At 39.4% G+C, this 18,632-nt stretch overlaps 1 protein-coding gene and 1 long non-coding RNA gene across 2 annotated transcripts; both read right to left on the bottom strand.

The window, feature by feature from the left end:
- Positions 1-11,783: 11,783 nt before the first annotated feature.
- Positions 11,784-12,324, bottom strand: LOC112842365 (uncharacterized). The gene is made up of 2 exons (XR_003214101.1): positions 12,062-12,324; positions 11,784-11,881 (listed from the first exon to the last, which is right to left on the bottom strand). It is a non-coding gene; the product is annotated as an uncharacterized LOC112842365 (long non-coding RNA).
- An 849-nt stretch (positions 12,325-13,173) lies between these two features.
- On the bottom strand, positions 13,174-18,425 carry LOC112842354 (uncharacterized). Its single transcript, XM_025898645.1, has 2 exons — positions 18,184-18,425; positions 13,174-18,003 (listed from the first exon to the last, which is right to left on the bottom strand). Exon 2 carries the CDS (start codon positions 17,185-17,187, stop codon positions 13,174-13,176), a length of 4,014 nt encoding a protein of 1,337 aa, XP_025754430.1. The 5' UTR covers positions 17,188-18,003; positions 18,184-18,425.
- Positions 18,426-18,632: the final 207 nt, after the last annotated feature.

The raw sequence follows: 18,632 nt of genomic DNA, 5'->3' as shown, positions 1-18,632 counted from the left end.
ACCGTTCTATTGCGAGCTGGACCACAGCGCAATGTAAGAAGTTGGCCTGATGAATCAGTTCTCTATTACATCAGTATGGATGGCCGGGTGTGTGCACATCACTTACCTGGGGAAGAAGAAGGCAAGCCATTGGAGGCAGTGTGATGCTTTGGGCAATGTTCTGCTGTGAAACCTTGGGTCCTGTCATTCATGTGGATGTTTCTTCGACACTCACCACCTACCTAAGCGTGGCTGCAGACCATATAAGCCCTTTCATGGAAACAGTACTCCCTGATTGCTGTGACATCTTTTTGTAGGATAATGCACCCTGTCAAATCCACGGGAGGCCCCACATTTTACAGGACTTAAAGGATCTGTTGCTAACATTTTGGTGCTGATACCTCAGCACACCTTCAGAGGTCTAGTGGAGTCCATGCCTTAGTGGGTCAGGTTTGTTTTGGCAGCAATATTAGTCAGGTGTTCATAATGTAATGCCTGATGCCTATACATGCAAATTATACCACAACTACTACTACTACTAATAATAATAATGATAGGAAGCGTAAGTAATGGAATAAGTGAAATAAATGGATAAGTAATGGAAGGGAATAGATCATTCAAAACATGAATAATTATAGAATAGAAAATAGAAATACAAGTCATACAAGTTTGGTTGCAAAACTTGCTAACATTAAGTTATAATTTAGCACTCAATGCCTCGTCCAGATATTTGTCACTTCTGAGTTTAGAAAACTAACTCTGAGCAGCTGAAGAAGCAGGCCAAATGGATGGGGGAAAAAGAGAGCAAAGACAAAAACAAAGGAAACTATGGGATAGAGTGGTCTGATGCACTATTGTATGGACCAAAATGATTTTATAACCACCTCTGGGAGATTTACTAAAGCTTGACTAGGAAAAAGAACCTTTTTCTGACCTTGAGCCAGATTAATATTTTGAGGATGAGGAGTCACCTTTTGTGGCCTATTTTCCTGGCAAGACTGGGACATTAAGATCAGTTTAGAGGTTGTGATCGGGAATCACGTCTCCCTGGTGAGGATTCAGAAAGAAGGACAGTGTCTATTAATGGCGAACCCAGATGTCTGGAAACAGAGCAAAACAAGCTAAATCTGTACCAGCAGACATCCGGTGGGGGATAAGGGTGGGGGTGATTGTCTACACAGAGTATCAAGTGCAGCACTGAAAAGTATCTCAAATGCTTCACCGCCTCTGGTCACTGTCCTTCAGAAAACCTTTCACCTTCGGCTTCAGCACATAATTCCTTGACTGACAGCTGTCATTGTTTCTAACATATCCTTCGTGGCCCCAGGATCAGTTACACAAATGTGTAAATTAGATGCTGATTTGAGGTGATGGTTTAAGGATACTTCTTTTCTTCTCCAACAGCAAGAGAGGTCAGAGCAGAAGATCTGCTCAGGCCTAGTAGGGAATTTGCTCAAGGACACCTCAGAGGGCACGGCTTCTTCAGAATACACGCATTCACTTTAAGGACAGCTGCTTCCTCTGTGCTGGCCAGCTGCTATGCTGCTCTGAGTAATTTGCACCTGCAGTCACGGTAGTATTACTTAAGTCACATTTAAAGCAGGAAAACCAAGTGCTAAATTGATGGCAGTAAAATGCTATAATTTTCAATGACAGCCAAGTGATTTGCACACAAAAGAAAGCAGTAATTTCACCTTTACCTTCAACTGAATGGATATTCAAGGAAGTATTTACTTCTCCTGTGTGAAACTGCTGCAACCTACAAGCAACCTGTGCACCATGGTATTTGTGCTTCTTCCCCAAATCATCTATTTAATGTGTTCAGCATTGCAAAGAAGAGAGGCTTCTACCACCTTGTTAGTCTCTTGCTGATGCCTGTTGCTTTTAATATTTGCAGGCCATTGCTCTTTGGACAGAATGATGCCAATTACTGCTAAATAAAATTAGTCTTGTACATACTCAAGCTTTTTTTTTTTTTTTTTTACATCTTATTGTCCCAAAATGTGAAACGAATAAAAAAAAAAAAAGATTGATATAGCCGCTTTAATGTCACCAAATGTTCAGGAAAGTCCCTTTGTGAAGCTGACATCACTACCTTGGTATTTTGGAACTATATCCAATGAGAACCTAAGGGGCACGACATCCTTATATGGTAGCAACCTGTTAATTACAAGGTATTCTCTCACTAAAGCATACCCTTTTTGACTGTAAGTGGAGTAATAATTGATAAAATAAATAACATGTTATATTCAGTAACTTCAAAACAGTAACTAATGTAATAAAATGAGCAAGAAAGTGTTTACTGAGCTGGTAGAGCAAGGTAGCTGGTAGACTCTGTCTGAGAGAGTCATACTGGCCATTTGAAAGAATCTTTTATATGTATTGTACACCCACCGCAAAAAAGTTAAAAAGGCTTCATTCACATGTATTTCCATAACAAAGATCAGTAAAAGGTTTCACTAGTTTGCGCTTGTCTGTTACAAAAATCTGCAAAGTTTTGCTGTAAGAAATAAATGGCTGGTGTTGATGTGTATCTATTTTAAATGGTGCATGAATCACAAAGCTTTGTGCTTTCCAATTAAGTGGTTCAGAACTGGCCAATGACATTAGCAGAAATGTCACTGTGTATTGGTTCACACTCAATATCTATTTTATTACATTTTTCCCTACGTTTTGTAATTATCTTTTAGTTCCCTTATCTTTTTTTATTAAATATATACATTTGTTATAATCATTTTATTCTGGTTCACTGTTTTATTCTAATTGGGTTCACAATATTCACATTTTCTTTTGCTTGTATGATCTTTTATTGTTTTTCTCACCTTTGTTCTATTTGTCTCTAATTAAGTTCTGTAGTTTTTGGTTTGAATTAGTCTCTAAATCCGTGTTTTAAATTTAAATTGTATTTAAATTGGCAGTACCCCATACACCTATAACATTATGACCACCTGCCTAATATTGTTTTTGTCCTCCTTTTGCTACCAAAACAGCAACAAACTGTGGTGCACTGTGCATTCTGAGACCTTCCTATCAGAGCCAGCATTAACATTTTCAGCAATCTAATCTAGAGTAGGACCAGCCTTCACTCCTCATATGCAGTGAGCCTTGGCCATCCATGATCCTGTTGCTCGTTCACCTAGATAGATAGTGATCACTGACCGTGAACCATCATGAGCTTCAGTTTTGGAGATGCTCTGACCCAGTTGTCTAGGGTTTTCTAGCCATCACTGCACCTTGTCAAATCTCAAATCCTTAAACTTGTACAGTAAGTAATCATCTGCTATAAGCATTCACTGTTGGCATTTCCTGTGCCACCAAAAAGATTCCGACATTCTGAAACACGGATTCTACAAATCCTCTTGCACTATGGGATCAATGCATGGGTTGACTTTTAAGGTCTCTTAGTGGATCATACTATAGTTTTTTCCAATACTCTTTTGTTATTGACTGTTCTAACTAAGTCACCTGGCCTTAAGGTTTCATCTAATAAGTCACTTAGACTTTTACACCTTTCTTTTCTTTTTACTTAGTATCTCTCTTACCATAACATTCACTATTCATTCCAAGACATTTAACTTTATTTGCTTTTTTTACTGTTATTAAAGCAAATGTATTTAATTCCTTATGAACAATATGTTCACTATCAGGAAAATGTTTTATTATGTCTAATGAAGAAAACCCTTTAAGGGATAAAACTATAGTTTTTTTATTTATATATGAACAATTTTTAAAATTCCACATGTCATTTTCCGGTAGTGGTTTAGGGTACTTATTATTCATAAGGAATAATATTTCACTTGGTTAAAGGAAATTAAATTATTAAAGGGCTTGGGTTGGGCTTGATTATGAACACAAACACCATGAACATTGTTGTCTGAAGATTGACAGAAGTCTGTGCTGTGAAAATTGTGCTCTGAGAAAGTTAGTGGTGGATGGTACCGCTATGATAGCCAAGTCCTGTTTCATTTCTTGGTGTTTTCCATTAGCCATAATTAATTTAAGAAAAATTTTAGACTCCTGATATCTTCCATACTGTGTGCTGACCTACAATCATAATTATGCAAATTCTCATGACCATTGATCAAGAGAATTTGCATAATTATGATTAAGGAACTGACCTCCCAGCCCATTGTTCCTCCAGTGGGCTGGTTTCAGTCGTTATGCAAATTTACTGTTTATAAGATTTGGGGAAACCTGCAGTCAGCTGAGACTGAAGAAGTCACTTGGATGAGTGACGAAATGTTTCTCCCACAAAACGCTACGTCCAGATGAACAGAATCAACTTTTGGATATCTGTTTTTCTTTAGTTCTGCACTGGTACTAGGACTAGTATTTGACTAAAGTGCAATGCTCAAGATGTGCAGAGCCTCATAAATGCTTATATTATCAAGAGTGCCATTTCTAAATGGGTGTCAACTTGAGGTCACTATCAGTCATTTGACCTTTGAACTCAATTCTGCTCCTTGTTGTTCTCCGGGGAATTGAATGGGCTGGTTGAACATTGGGTATATTTCCCCTGTCAATGAATTGCTAGACAATCCCCGTTCCTGTATTCACGACTCACTGCATGGGTGGATTTTAACTGTGTACTAGATCACTCACACTGTCCAGCTCCCTAGAGTGTCAGCTGGGGGTTTCAAGATGGAGCAGCTTGTAACATCACCGAGGACACTGGTGAAGCTTGCTTAGTAACAGCCAAATATTATTGTTATAAATTATTTTTCATATTTTTTCTTCTGTTAAGTATTGTTGTGTTCATATGCTTCAGATTTTGAGTATTCAATTTACCATTTAAAATACAATATCTATTATTAGTAAGCACAGTTATACTTTATACTATACAAATTTGCAATAAATCTAAGCTGCCACACATATTGTTTATATCTCATATTATTGACCATGTAGCTAAATACTGTCATTGATCATAAGACAATGGCTCTGTTCCATTTCCCTCCATTCACCCCCAAGCCTAAGGCTGGTAATGTTGAAGGTTTCTTCCTGTTAAAAGGGAGTTTTTCCTTCCCACTGTCACCAAGTTCTTGCTCGAAGGGGGTCATTTGATTCTTGGGGTATTCACCCTATTATTGTAGGGTCTTTACCTGAAAATACAGTGGGTCTGGATTGACTTTCTTTTTGTAATTTAGTCTAAATCAACCTGGTTTTAGTCTTGGCAGCTTTTTAAAATTTCCTCTAGACATTTGACAATAAATAATCACTAAGTGGGTAAACATGAGTTCATGGTTATTATTATCCAGATTAAACCAATGCCTGAAAAACCAATTTTTCACCTTTGATCAAATTAAGGCATAAAGAAATACAACTAGCTGATCAGATTTAGCCAAGGAAACAGCATTCATGGACATTTGGTGCTGGGTGGCTGTGGAGTTGAGTAATAATTCTTGGTGGATTTATGACAGTAAGTAACACATATTATGCTGCATTATTTAATGCACAGAGAATTTATTATTAACACAGCTTCAGGTTTTAATTTTCTTGTTTTCCTTACTTGAAAATTAATGTTTGAAAGTCTGAGACCTCTTTTACATTACTTTGGAAGATTACACACACACACTCAATACACCTAATATTTTGGTGCTAATTCAAAGTCACAGCAACATTTATGTATGTCAGCAAAAGTGACTTCAGATGACCTCTCACCCGGCTCATCATCAGCTTCCACTGACCTTGCTTCCCTGTAACCCTCAGATGGCATCATGGTCCATTCACCAGCTGACCGAGCATGAAATGATTATTATTAGGTTCCAAACTGTGCAGTGTGGTGTTCTGCTGGGCCTCTCTGCTGGCAGGCCAGTTTGGCTATTGGCATAAATCAGGTAAGGGAGGTTGCAGCGGAAGGGGACTATTATCCAGATGCCCTCTATTTTTAGACAGGGAGAGAGATGGATGGGCAAGAGATTAGACAGAGATGGAGATTTATCTCTCCAGAAATAGATGGAGATTGATACAGGAAGGGGGATTGGGAAATGAAATAACTGAAAGGAGAAAAGAGGAATAGAAGAAAGGAATGAGAAAGAGGAGAAAGGTCCAAATACAGGGAGTTTATAGGCTTAATGACTATTTGCACAGCTCGTTGGTCAGAAAGAACAACCTCAGCAACCTTGGCGCAGCCCAGGAACAGCTATCCATATATCTGGCATTTTACAAGCTGCATTAGCTACCTTATCCAGCTTTATTACTTAAATGCTATTGTCATGCATCGTCAGCCCCATCTACTTGCATCATCAGGCTGAGACAGATAACTTGATCTAGACTGCTATACCTGTTATAAACAGTCTTAAGGACAGTCTTTGCTCATGGGCAAGACAATAACATGCTGAAATGGTCATACAAAAGGGCAAGTCCACAAAGGACTCCAGAGAAATGAGTCACCTTCTGAGGTCTAACATATCCCTGGTGATAACCCTATCCTCATATTTTCAAGAAAGGCAAAACATTTTTTGGGGGGGTGGGGGGTGTGTGGGGGGTTGAATGATGCATGCCACTTAGACTTATTTTCTTGATTTGGGATATTAATATTAGCAACACGAAAAATTTAATATTCTGATCACATGGGTTTGAGTTACGGCTGGGGTCATCACAGATTTGATAGATAGATAGATCTCACAGTGTCGATGTATACTCAATGACCATTTTTTCTGGGATATTTTGGTGATGTTCACTCCCCCCAGATACTAATAAATCAGATTTTGTAATGATTTAATGAGTTACAAAAAGACCAGATTACATTATAGATTTGAATTAGTAATTGAAAGTAAAGCAAGACACATACTGTGTATACTTGATTTAAAATGCACTTCATTAAATGTATTAGTTGTATCATTTTATCTAGTGCCTTCAGGTCACTGTTTTCTTTGAGCTGTTATAATATAATTATAATGTTGCTGCTTTCAGTGGTTCATAACACTGTAGTTTGGGGGCAGATAATCAAATTTTGTCTTTCCTCATAAGAACTCAATATTGTCCTTATGAAAACTATTTTATTGTAATATTATGAGAGATTTCATTGATCCAAAAGTAAGTAAATGTTTTTGATATCGTTATCCCTCTAAGCCAGGGGTCGGCAACCCTGGGTTAACTGATGGCACGACCATAGCTGGATTGTCCGGTGGGCCGATGGTGATTTTTCGTTTTTATGGGCCGATGATTTCTTTTTTCTTTTTTTGTAACGGTATAAACAATGAAAGGTGGTGGATTGGCCAGATGCTGGTCGATGTGTAAAAATAACTCAGTTGTTTGGTGGTGGCTATGGCGGAGCTTACACAGAGGCCAGCAGGTGGATGAGGGAAAGGGGAGGCAGGAGGAGGAGAGGCCCGAGGCGGCCGCCGGTCCGAGTGTCAGGTGAACTGAACTTCAGGTAAGAAGTTATGACCGAAGTTATGAGGCAGTCTATCTGGGTCAGATATAAACCAAGTTTAGGTGGAGTTTATTTTGGTTGTGCTGACCCTTTACCGTCAGTTACAATAACACGTACTGCGTGCTAGCTAGCATGATGGAGTTTCTATACAGCTGGGTGGGTGCTATGATGTTACTGATAGTGAACTTCTTTTTATTCATAAGGTTAGTTAGTAGAGTTGCCAAAAAATGGAATCGTCCCGCATTCAGAGAAAATATTACGCATTTCGTATTGAGGTGAAAAGGAACACAGTTTCTCCCAGACTTCAGCTAGAATGGAAAAAAGAGACAAAGCTGGATTTATTCTGTCTTTACGCTGCAGCTGCCTCTTCTCCTCTTATTTTATCCCTTCCCTCTCCTGTTGCTACTTCAATCATGAAACTAATCGATGATCAGATGATTGGTATTTCTGTTGCAAGTCCCGTCGCCCACTTTGCGCCAGAAAGAGGAAACCAGCGGATGTTGCGCTAAACAACAGCAGCACGTTTAAGCTTGACCAGCTGTTGTTAGAATTGATTTAATATTAATTTCTAGTATCAGCTGATGTGTGCTGGAGCCTAAGCTGTAAAAGGTGCTGGTCATGATATCAGTTTGGATATGTGTTGAGAGGGAAACGTGAAGATGGGGTCTCCAGCCCTGGGGGACGACTCGCAGTGAAAATAATCTGAGAAGGTGCATTAAAAAATAAATGGCCGGGCCAGTGGTGCACATCACAAAACTCGCATAGACACATTAGTTGTGCCGCTTCTTAATGATGGTATCTTAGCTAACAACCCGAACTACCAGATTCAACTTGTAATTGGCTAAAAATAACTTACTAACTTAGAGGGACGTTGCTAGCTGGCAGTTTTTTCAAGCAATGTTGAAATTTCCACATTCCGACACTTCAAATGTTTCAGGAGCTGCCCGCTCAGCGCAGCATCAGCACCGCAGAAATACAGGGATGCATCCGTAGACTCGAGACAGAATTCAAAATGGGTTTTCAGGACTTTCAGGTGTATGGACCAATGCTTTCTTTTCTGATCAAACCAGAAAGCTTTAATGAGCAGCTGGATTTGTCTCACATTAACTGGCTGAGTTAATGCAACACTGAAATGTAGCTGATTGAACTGAAAACCTCAAATCCGTGGGGGTCAAAGTTTGCAGAACTACGAACGCAGCTGGAATCCACAGCTGTGCGTGTTCATGGAGCTTGCATTTTCACCTGCTGGACATCACTACCTGACAAGTTTAACTATCTTTATCCTCATTGCAGAGGCATTATTGACAGTATTTGGCTCTACATATCTGTGTGAGCAGATTTTCTCTCACACAAAGAGTGTCCTCAGGTAGCCGTCTGAATGCTGGACACTCGGAGACCTGTCTCTGAGTGAGAGACCAGAGATCACATTAACATGTGTATCCCTGTATTAACAAACATGCCATTTTGGCCCAGTTTATTTTTCTTATCATTGTTGTGAGGAGACCATAAATAGCATTTGCATTTTCTGTTGTACAGTTCATTTGCTGTTATGGAGTTCTTGTTATGGATAAAAAGTGTCTTTTTTTGTTTCAAAATAGCTGATAACTATTCGCTGATAGCTGCCAACATCTGCGAACAAATATAATTCTATAAAGTTGTCCCAAAAGGAAGAAGAAGAAATGCCTGGTGCCCTGATGCATGGTTCTTTATTTTACAGTAATGTCAACATTCACAAGTTTTTTTTCTAAAGTTGCCTCACTCGTTGGCAACAGTTACATTTTGTTCTGGTTCCACTGAACGAATTCGACCTTCATTTAATGAGATTTTTCTTCATGCAACACAGACTGTGACATCAGTCAGGTTTTGCTTATCCAGGGCTGTTTGGCACACCATCAGGTGCTGTAATAGAGCAGGTGCTCATGTCTCAGAGCTGTGATTGTGTTTTGAAGAGGGTATTTCCTCAAGGCTCCCCTGTTTGTTGCTCCCTCTCAGAACAGGTGGACATCTTCATGCTCGCCTGATTAAAAATAGAAATGCTGCCATTTTATTTTCTCATTATTTATTTATGAAGTTTGTAGTAGTTTTTAGCTGTTTTTACATGGGGCACTTAAACCCAGTGTACAAAACATTGGGGGCAAATTCACCTGGAAAGGACTAACAGACAAAGATAGGTAAGAACCATCATTTTTTAAGGAGCTGTAAGTAAAGCCATGCAGGCAGGGATGCTGTTATTAAAACTATACTTTGGAGAAAGGCACAGCTAAAAGTTTTAGCCTGCTCCACGTTGTCAGACAAGTTTTATTGTTAATATTCTTGATTCAGCAGGTCTCGTAGTAACCAGGCCTCATGGGTATAACTCAACTTTAACAAGGACGGTAACTCTTTTTTTCCACAAAGGTAGGCTTGGATAGCTTTTATCCCATAATAAAAGACATCATTATATAAAAACTGCATTTTGCATGTACTTGTATGATCATTGTCTAATAAATAAATAAATAAATAAATAATCAAAATTTGCTAAAAAATTGTGCTAGTCTAGATCTTAACTGGCCAAACATCAATTAGAAATTCTTCAGACTTTTCCAAAAGGAATTGCAGGTTTTGCATACACTTTCAAACACTTACCAATAGTTGCCACCCTTCACTATCAGAAACAACTGTGCTCTTAGTGGCAGTGTAGGAACTGTCTTGAATATAGACTGCAGATATAGATGATTTAAAAAGAAATCAAACTGATGATAATCAAGAGTCCAAACTGAACATTATAGGAAAATATATACCGCAGAGAAATTGTTCTTGTATTGATTTGTCTATCCATAATACATAGTGAGCACTTCCTGCATGCAAGCTGTGTCGGACCTATTGCTTCTTGTCAAGAGAGTTCTTTCATCCTCACACTGGCATCCTTCATCTTTCATGAGTCTATAACCTTCAGGTATTTCTCCTGCAAGGTAATAATCAACTAGAAAAATTTGCATTTCCTGCAAAAATGCTGTGTGAATGCCTTGTAGTGGAATCTGAAAACAGCAGAAGTAGAACAATCTGCTGAAAAGAGCTGAAGAAGCTAAAGTTTGTGCTGAACACAGCTAAAGAATCTGGAAAATGTGCTGAAAAGAGGTGAAAGCCAAAAACTCTGGTAAAAAGGGGTGAAGAAGCTGAAATTTGTACTGAAAAGACATGAAAAAGTTAAACTACCTCCTGAAAGGAAATGTTGTCACAAGCTGGGTTCGAACCTGGGTCTCCCAGTCTTAAGGAAGTTACTCATCTCAGTGAGCCAAAGTGGCTCGCAGGTAACTGAAAAGACATGGAGAAAGTGGGTAATCTGCTTAAACGAGCAGAAGAGGCTTTGATTTGTTCTGAAAAGAGGTGAATCAGGAGAATTTCTGCAGAAAAGAGGAAAATCAGCAGGGAGATTGCGCTGAAAAGTTTTTTTTTCTGAAAAAAGTTGAAAAAACATGGATTTGTGCTGAAAAGGGGTGAAAAAACTGAAAATTCCACTGAAAAGGGGTGAAGAAGCTGAAATTTGTCTTGAAAAGAGTTTAACTGTTAACTGAAAAAAACTGCTGCCATAAACTGAATTTGCAGTGGAATCGGAAAAAGAGCAGAAGAAGGAGAAAAATCTGATCTAATTTTGTGCCAGTCATCAAAATGGGCCAAAAAATGGCATGAAAAGCTTAATATTTCAAAAGGTATAACAGTTATGAGCACCAAAAGATATAGCAGGCATCAAGTGAAGGAGCTGAAAAATTAGCTGACAAGAGCTGACAAAGTTGAAGCAGAAAAGAGGTCAATAAAGTTAAATTTCTCCTCGAACCAGGTGAAGAAGAAGAACTTTGTCCTGAAAACAAGTGAAGACACTCTACCTTCTGTGTCAAATATTATGAGCAAAAACACTACGATTTGGCACAAATACTATGCTTTGGCAGAATTACAATGTTTGAGCACAAATTCTATGATTTGGCTCAATTACTATGATTTCGTAGAAATACCATGTTGTAGAACAAATACTGTAAATTTGTTAAAATACTATGATTTGGCAGAAATACTATGTTTTAGGACAGATACTCAAATTTGGCTGAAACACTATTATTTAGCTGTAATACTATAACGTAGAGGAAATACTATGATTTGTCACAAATACTATTAGTACAAATACTATGATTTAGCACACATACTACGATTTGGCAAAAACACTATGTTTTAGCACAAATACTAAAACATAGCAGAAATGCTGTCATTTTGTTGAAATATTATGCTTTGGCACAAATACTAAGATTTGGCACAAAGACTATAATTGAGTACAAGTAGTATAACATAGCAGAAATACTGTCATTTCGCTCAAATACTATGAAATTGCAGTAATACGATGATTTGGCAGAAATACTACGTTTGTTACTCCCCTCGAGTCTTAATAAAGCTCAACTTGTTCTTTGCTTTTAAACTGACATTTATTTCGGACAGGAGGATTCTTCGACATGCCTTAACATGTAATGATGTCCAACCACAGCCGATACAATGCCGTCAGAACTAAAAAGAAATACAAACTTAAATGAATATTCTTAATAAAGTCCTTAAGCATTATATATGACGAAACATTCTAACAAAAGGATCAATAAAATACACATTACACGGCAGTAATTGCAGTGAAATATCACGCAATACTAGCATATTTACATACAATGATAATAAACAAAAGAAAACATTTACCTCATTGGCCTCACTCAAAGGGAATAAAAACTTTAATCCTTACGTCGTGGGGTAGTCCAAAAAAAGGCACTCTTTTACAACTTTCTTACTGTAGACGTGCAAACCTCGTGGCTCATCTCTTAATTAGCTTGCTGAGTGTGACAGCCAAAAAATACCCTCTTAGCAACAACAAACGGAACTATAGAAAAGGTTCCTATCTAATTACACAGTTAGCACAAATACACATTTAAACATATAAATCTAATCAACAAACATGAATTACTATTTATTTATTTCTGAATATTTCAACTACTAATTGTTTCAACATTAAATCCAATAAAATGAACTTAAATGCGAGAGTTGCCTATGACGGCAGCTACACTCCCACCAAATCACTTGTGATTTTCATCCATGAACTTATGAAATGTAAACTAATCTGCTTCTAATAGTGTCACAGTCTTGTGTATAGGTCTGTCAAGTAGAACTGGTTTACTCAGTCTCTTTCCATGGTCATCTAACAATGAGTCACCCATTAACAGTTGTACCTTGCGTATACATCCATCTTCACTCGGGTGTATGGCAACAACTTTAGCCAACTGGAGAATTTCAGAAACCGTTCTGCCAAAGAATGTGTCCGTAGTTGTATGGAGTACACCAGCTTTGCGTACTTCGGGATCCTCTGCATCAGGTTTTTCCACCTTGACTTCTCCGTGGGGAAGTTTCTCTTGCCAAAGAAAACTTGGACCACTAAACCAGTTGGAGGTAATGAGGTCTTTGGCCTTCAGTCCGCGCGACGCATGGTCAGCTGGATTGAGATCTGATGCCACAAACTTCCATTGCATCGGTTGAGTGCTTTCCTTAATACGCTGAATGCGATTTGCAACGAAAACATGGAAACGTCTTGCATCGTTGTTGATATATCCCAAGACAACTTGAGAATCTGTCCAGAAGAATTCTTGGGCATCTTCTAGCTCCAATTCTGCTTTGAGCATGTCACTAATCCGCACTGCTACAACTGCTGCAGACAGCTCCAATCTTGGCACCGTAGTAACCTTTGTGGGTGCTACTCTGGACTTAGCAAAGACAAGAGAGCAGTGGACTTGTCCTGCTTCACTGACAGCTCTCAGGTACATTCAAACACCATACCCTGAAACACTTGCGTCTGAGAAATGGTGAAGCTCGTACTTCTGAACTGTTTGAAAATCTCTTGGCACGTAACATCTGTCAATTTTGACATCTGCTAGATTTTTTAGATCCAACAACCAGGACTCCCACCGTGACTTCAGATTGCTTGTGAGTGGTTCGTCCCAATCTGCTTTCTCACGACACATCTGCTGTAGTATCTGCTTCCCAAGTAGAACAAAAGGCGCCACAAAGCCAAGTGGATCGTAAATAGAGGCTACCGTGGCCAACACCCCTCTTCTGGAAAGTGGCTGCTCGTTCACAACTACTCGAAACTGGAAATGATCCGAGTCGATGCACCATTTGACACCTAGGGCTCTTTCAATTTGTTGCTCGCCCAGTGACAAGTCTTTTCTTACTGTTTCTGCACAATCTTCTTCCAGCAGTGAATTAAGCACTTGCTTACCGTTTGAAACGAACTTGTGAAGTCGCAAGCCTCCTGTGCTGCAAAGTTCCTTTGCTTCCTTCACCAAACGAATTGCCTCTTCTTCTGAGTGGAAACTGATAAGACCATCGTCCACATAAAAATTTCGCTCAATGAACCTTATGGTAGCTTCACTGAACTTGCCTTGACCTTGTGCAGCAATATACTTGAGACCAAAGTTCGCACAGGCAGGGGAAGAAGCAGCTCCAAACAGGTGTACGCGCATGCGATAGACAGATGGAGTAGAGTTGAAGTCTCCATTGTCCCACCACAAGAAGCGAAAGTAATCTTGATCTTCTTCTCTGACTCTGAATTGATGAAACATGCGCTCAATGTCGCACATCACTGCGACTGGACCTTTCCGAAATCGACACAGGACCCCCACCAGAGAGTTGGTTAACTCTGGCCCTGTAAGCAGGTAGTCGTTCAAGGACGCTCCTTCGTACTTCGCTGAACAATCAAACACCACTCTTATTTTGCCAGGCTTTTGTGGATGATACACTCCATGGTGTGGAATGTACCAGGCAGGGCCTTTGTCCAGGTCTACAGAGGGAACTCTTTCTGCATCACCACGCTCTATAGTCTCTCTCATGAACTCTGTGTAGTCTTTGTGGTATTGTTTTTCCTTCTCAAATCTTCTCTTCAAATATTTGAGTCTGTGTTCTGCGCAGCTCCGGTTGTTTGCCAGACTTGGTCTGTCTTCTTTAAATGGCAAAGGTAACTCACAGTGTCCATCTGCTTTCATCCTCACTCCTTCTTCCATTATGGAGATGAACCTTAAATCTTCTTGTGAGAAGTGTGAGTCTTCCACCTTTCTTTCATTGAAGTCGGACTCGAGCACTTTAATTACATCTGCAGATGTGACCACCTCTTTGACTTGTGTGCGACAGATGTATTGCACTTCTTTGACCAACTGTTCAGCTGACTGATTGGGTATCACTTCCTTGACAATGATTTTGTGGCTACATCCTATGGCATCCCCATAGTCAACACATGGATTAGTTCCTCCAACTATTGTCCAGCCAAGGTCTGTTCTTTGGGCAAAAGGTTCATTATCTTTTCCTGCCACAACTTCTCTGGGTACCAACACTTGTGAGCAATTGTAACCAATGAGCAGGCCTACTTCACATTCAATCAGTGGAGCAATTTCTTCAGCCAGGTGCTCTAAGTGTGGCCACGCTCTTGCTGTCCTTGGTGTGGGAATATGACTCAAATTCGCAGGAATAAACTCTCTTGTGTATGTCACAGGAAGAGGAATTCTCCTTGAAGAATAGAAACCTCTGACCTGTAATCCGGACAACCTTTGACTTGGTACTAAAGTATCTTTAGAAGACACTGTCGAGAGCTTTAACTGCACACCTTTCTTCTCTGCATCCAGAGCATCTGCCTTTTCTTTCAAGACGAATGTCGTGTCACTTTGGCTATCAAGAAGAGCATAGAGAAGAATCTCATGTTCAGGATTGCTTGTTGTGGATAACCAAACTGGAATGATTGTAGACGTGAGATTACTTCTGTCACTTTGAATCACACGGTTTGATATTGCTTCACTTCGTGCTTCCTTGGGTTTGGTTTCTCTACTCTCTTTATTGTCTTCCATCTCTTTCATTTGTGGTTCCTTGTCACTTTCCTTTTCTTTCCTTTTCCTTGAGGATTTGTCTCGTTCTTCATGCAAACATGTCGGGTGTTTCCCTTTACATGTGTCACACATCTTTCTCTTTTCACATTTCTTTGATTGGTGTCCAAAGCCTAGACATCCAAAGCACAGTCCCTTGGTTTGCACAAACTTGACTCTTTCACTCAAGACCTTGTCCATAAACTTCCTACATGTGTGAATGCTATGATTTGAGTTTTCACAAAACACACATTGTTTTGTGTTGGACGTCTCTTCTGCAGCACTCACTAGCACCTTTGCTCCAACACTTCTTGTCTTGGAAGATTTCGTTTTCTCTGAGTCACCTGCTTTGAGTGCATGAAGCGATGTTACTGGATTGCACGCAATCTTGGCCTCTCTCGCAATGAAGTCAACAAAGTGGCTAAATGTTGGGAAAGAACCATCTTGCTCTTCAATTTCAATGACCTTTCGATTCCATCTTGCTGACAACCAATCAGGTAGCTTGCTTAGCATTCTCTGATTCTCATTGCAGTCATTCAAAACTTCAAGACCTTTAACCTGAAGCATGGCCGCTTCACATCCTCTGAGAAAATCTGAAAATTCTCGAAGTTCAACGCTATCCTTGTTACCAACCCTTGGCCATGATGTCAACTTATCTCTGAAAGCTTTGGTGATTACAAATGAACTTCCGTATCTTTCCTCCAAAGTGTTCCATGCTGAGTAATAAGCAAGCTCTGTTCCCGACAGAAAATAACTCTCAACAGCCTTTCTCGCCGGTCCTCCAACATACTTGCGAAGATAGTAAATCTTTTCATTCACTGGGATGTTCTTTCTGTCTATCAGCATTTGAAACGACAATTTCCAATCCTTGTACTTGAGAGGATCTCCGTTGAAGACTGTAGGTTCTGGTACTGGTAGGCGACTTATGTGAATGGATTCAGCTAGAGCTTGGGCCAATGTTGTGGTACTATCTTCCTGTTTGCTTTCTCTTGGTTGTGACCTTGACGTGGCTTGTGGCATATCAAACGGCTCTGCATTTGTATTAAGTTGCGAATGTGCAAACTGATTCATCGGTTTGGATGTGGCATTTCTCCGTTTACTCCTTTCGTGCAGAAGATCTGATATTTCTTCATCTGAGTTTCCTTCTTCATTGTACACTTTCAGACGTGCTTTAGCAGCATTCATTCTCTTTACTGTTTCTAGCCTTTCAAGCTCTCTTCGCTTTTGCTCTAAGGCCTTCTGTTTCTCAGCATTCTCTGCTTCAAGGATTTCAAGTGCCTTTCTTTCACTTTCCATTTCCTCCATAATCTTCGGAGTCGCTTCAGTAGCTGCAAGCTCTGCAGCTGCTTCTTGCCTCTTTACAGACAACTTACTTGAGCATCTTGATTGCCTGCTATTTGAACTCTTGGATCTTTGAGAGGTTGCAGAATTGAATGCTGATCCTATATCACTCCAGTGAACTAATCTCTCAGAAAGTTTTTCGTCTTCTTCTGCTGCTAATTTTTCTTGAGCTAGCCTTATCATCTTCTGAGAAACCGCATCACAGGTGTCCACTCTGCGGCGAGTGTCTGCATCAGGAGTTTCATGATTGCGCAGTTCATCATAAACTTGTTTCACTTCTGCCGAGGTATGTTCAACTCGGTCAATAAGCTCTTTAAGTTTTGCACTAACAGGTTCTTCAAGTGCCTTTTTGCCTTGTTTTGCAACAACTTTCCACCTTTCATAACTGACTTTAAAGCGAGCTTGAAGCTTGTTCACCTTTTCATCATGTAGTGCTTGGCCCCTTTCAGTGAACTTCTTAACTCTTTGACTTTTCCTCAAACTTCCTTCTTTAGTAGCTTTACTTGTGCATGGTTCTTGCAAACTTTCTTGCTCTTCAAAAGCTTCTTGCTGCTCCACAGCTTCAGTGTCACAGCCTTCTTGCTCCATGTCACAGACAGTCAAAGGTGTTATACTACACTCAAGTCACCTAGGTCCACTTAAATACGTGAATAGTCACCTTATGAAGCACCTAGGAACTTAAATTGCTTTACTTTAAAGAGTCAACTTAAATATATGTCACCATCACTTAAACCAAAATAATAAATTGTTTTTCGCTTGTAGTTAAACAGAAAATAACCTTCAATGTCAAACAAAATACTATAATGTGACCTTTAAATATCTAATGCAGTCTTAAAAACAAGCAAAAACCCTTATAATCAACTTAAACGTACCTTAATTGCAGTTATTTAGTATAAACAACTAATAACATGAACTTAAACTTTTACTCCAAACCCACCACACTTCCCCTTTCATTGCTTGACAGAGTCCCTTTAAGATGAGCTAAGGAAATCTACTCTCCACATTTAACTTGTATAAACGTGTTACTTATTTGTAGCTTAAGCAAGCTGCACCACTGGACTCTGGTTGCCTTATGGGATGTCTGTGTGTGTGTTTGGGTGTCTTTGATGCTTGAGAGAGACGCGAGCTTAACCACGTGACCCAGCTCGCTGTCGGCTCAGCTCCGCTCCCTCTCGGCTCCGCTGCGCTCGGCTGTCGGCCCGGCTCCGCTGCGGCAGACCTCTTTCTCCTTCTCTCTCCTCCAGCACGAAGCAGGCTGAGTTCTGACTGTTACTCCCCTCGAGTCTTAATAAAGCTCAACTTGTTCTTTGCTTTTAAACTGACATTTATTTCGGACAGGAGGATTCTTCGACATGCCTTAACATGTAATGATGTCCAACCACAGCCGATACAATGCCGTCAGAACTAAAAAGAAATACAAACTTAAATGAATATTCTTAATAAAGTCCTTAAGCATTATATATGACGAAACATTCTAACAAAAGGATCAATAAAATACACATTACACGGCAGTAATTGCAGTGAAATATCACGCAATACTAGCATATTTACATACAATGATAATAAACAAAAGAAAACATTTACCTCATTGGCCTCACTCAAAGGGAATAAAAACTTTAATCCTTACGTCGTGGGGTAGTCCAAAAAAAGGCACTCTTTTACAACTTTCTTACTGTAGACGTGCAAACCTCGTGGCTCATCTCTTAATTAGCTTGCTGAGTGTGACAGCCAAAAAATACCCTCTTAGCAACAACAAACGGAACTATAGAAAAGGTTCCTATCTAATTACACAGTTAGCACAAATACACATTTAAACATATAAATCTAATCAACAAACATGAATTACTATTTATTTATTTCTGAATATTTCAACTACTAATTGTTTCAACATTAAATCCAATAAAATTAACTTAAATGCGAGAGTTGCCTATGACGGCAGCTACAACGTTTTAGCACAAATACTATAACAAAACAGAAATACTATGACTTAGTAGTAATACTATAACATACCAGATATACTATTATTTTGCAGA

The sequence above is a fragment of the Oreochromis niloticus genome, linkage group LG15 (genome assembly GCF_001858045.2).
Source record: "Oreochromis niloticus isolate F11D_XX linkage group LG15, O_niloticus_UMD_NMBU, whole genome shotgun sequence".
Lineage (NCBI taxonomy): Eukaryota > Metazoa > Chordata > Actinopteri > Cichliformes > Cichlidae > Oreochromis > Oreochromis niloticus.
The sequence above is the reverse complement of the archived record's forward strand: the minus strand, read 5'-3'. Positions and strand labels throughout refer to the sequence as shown.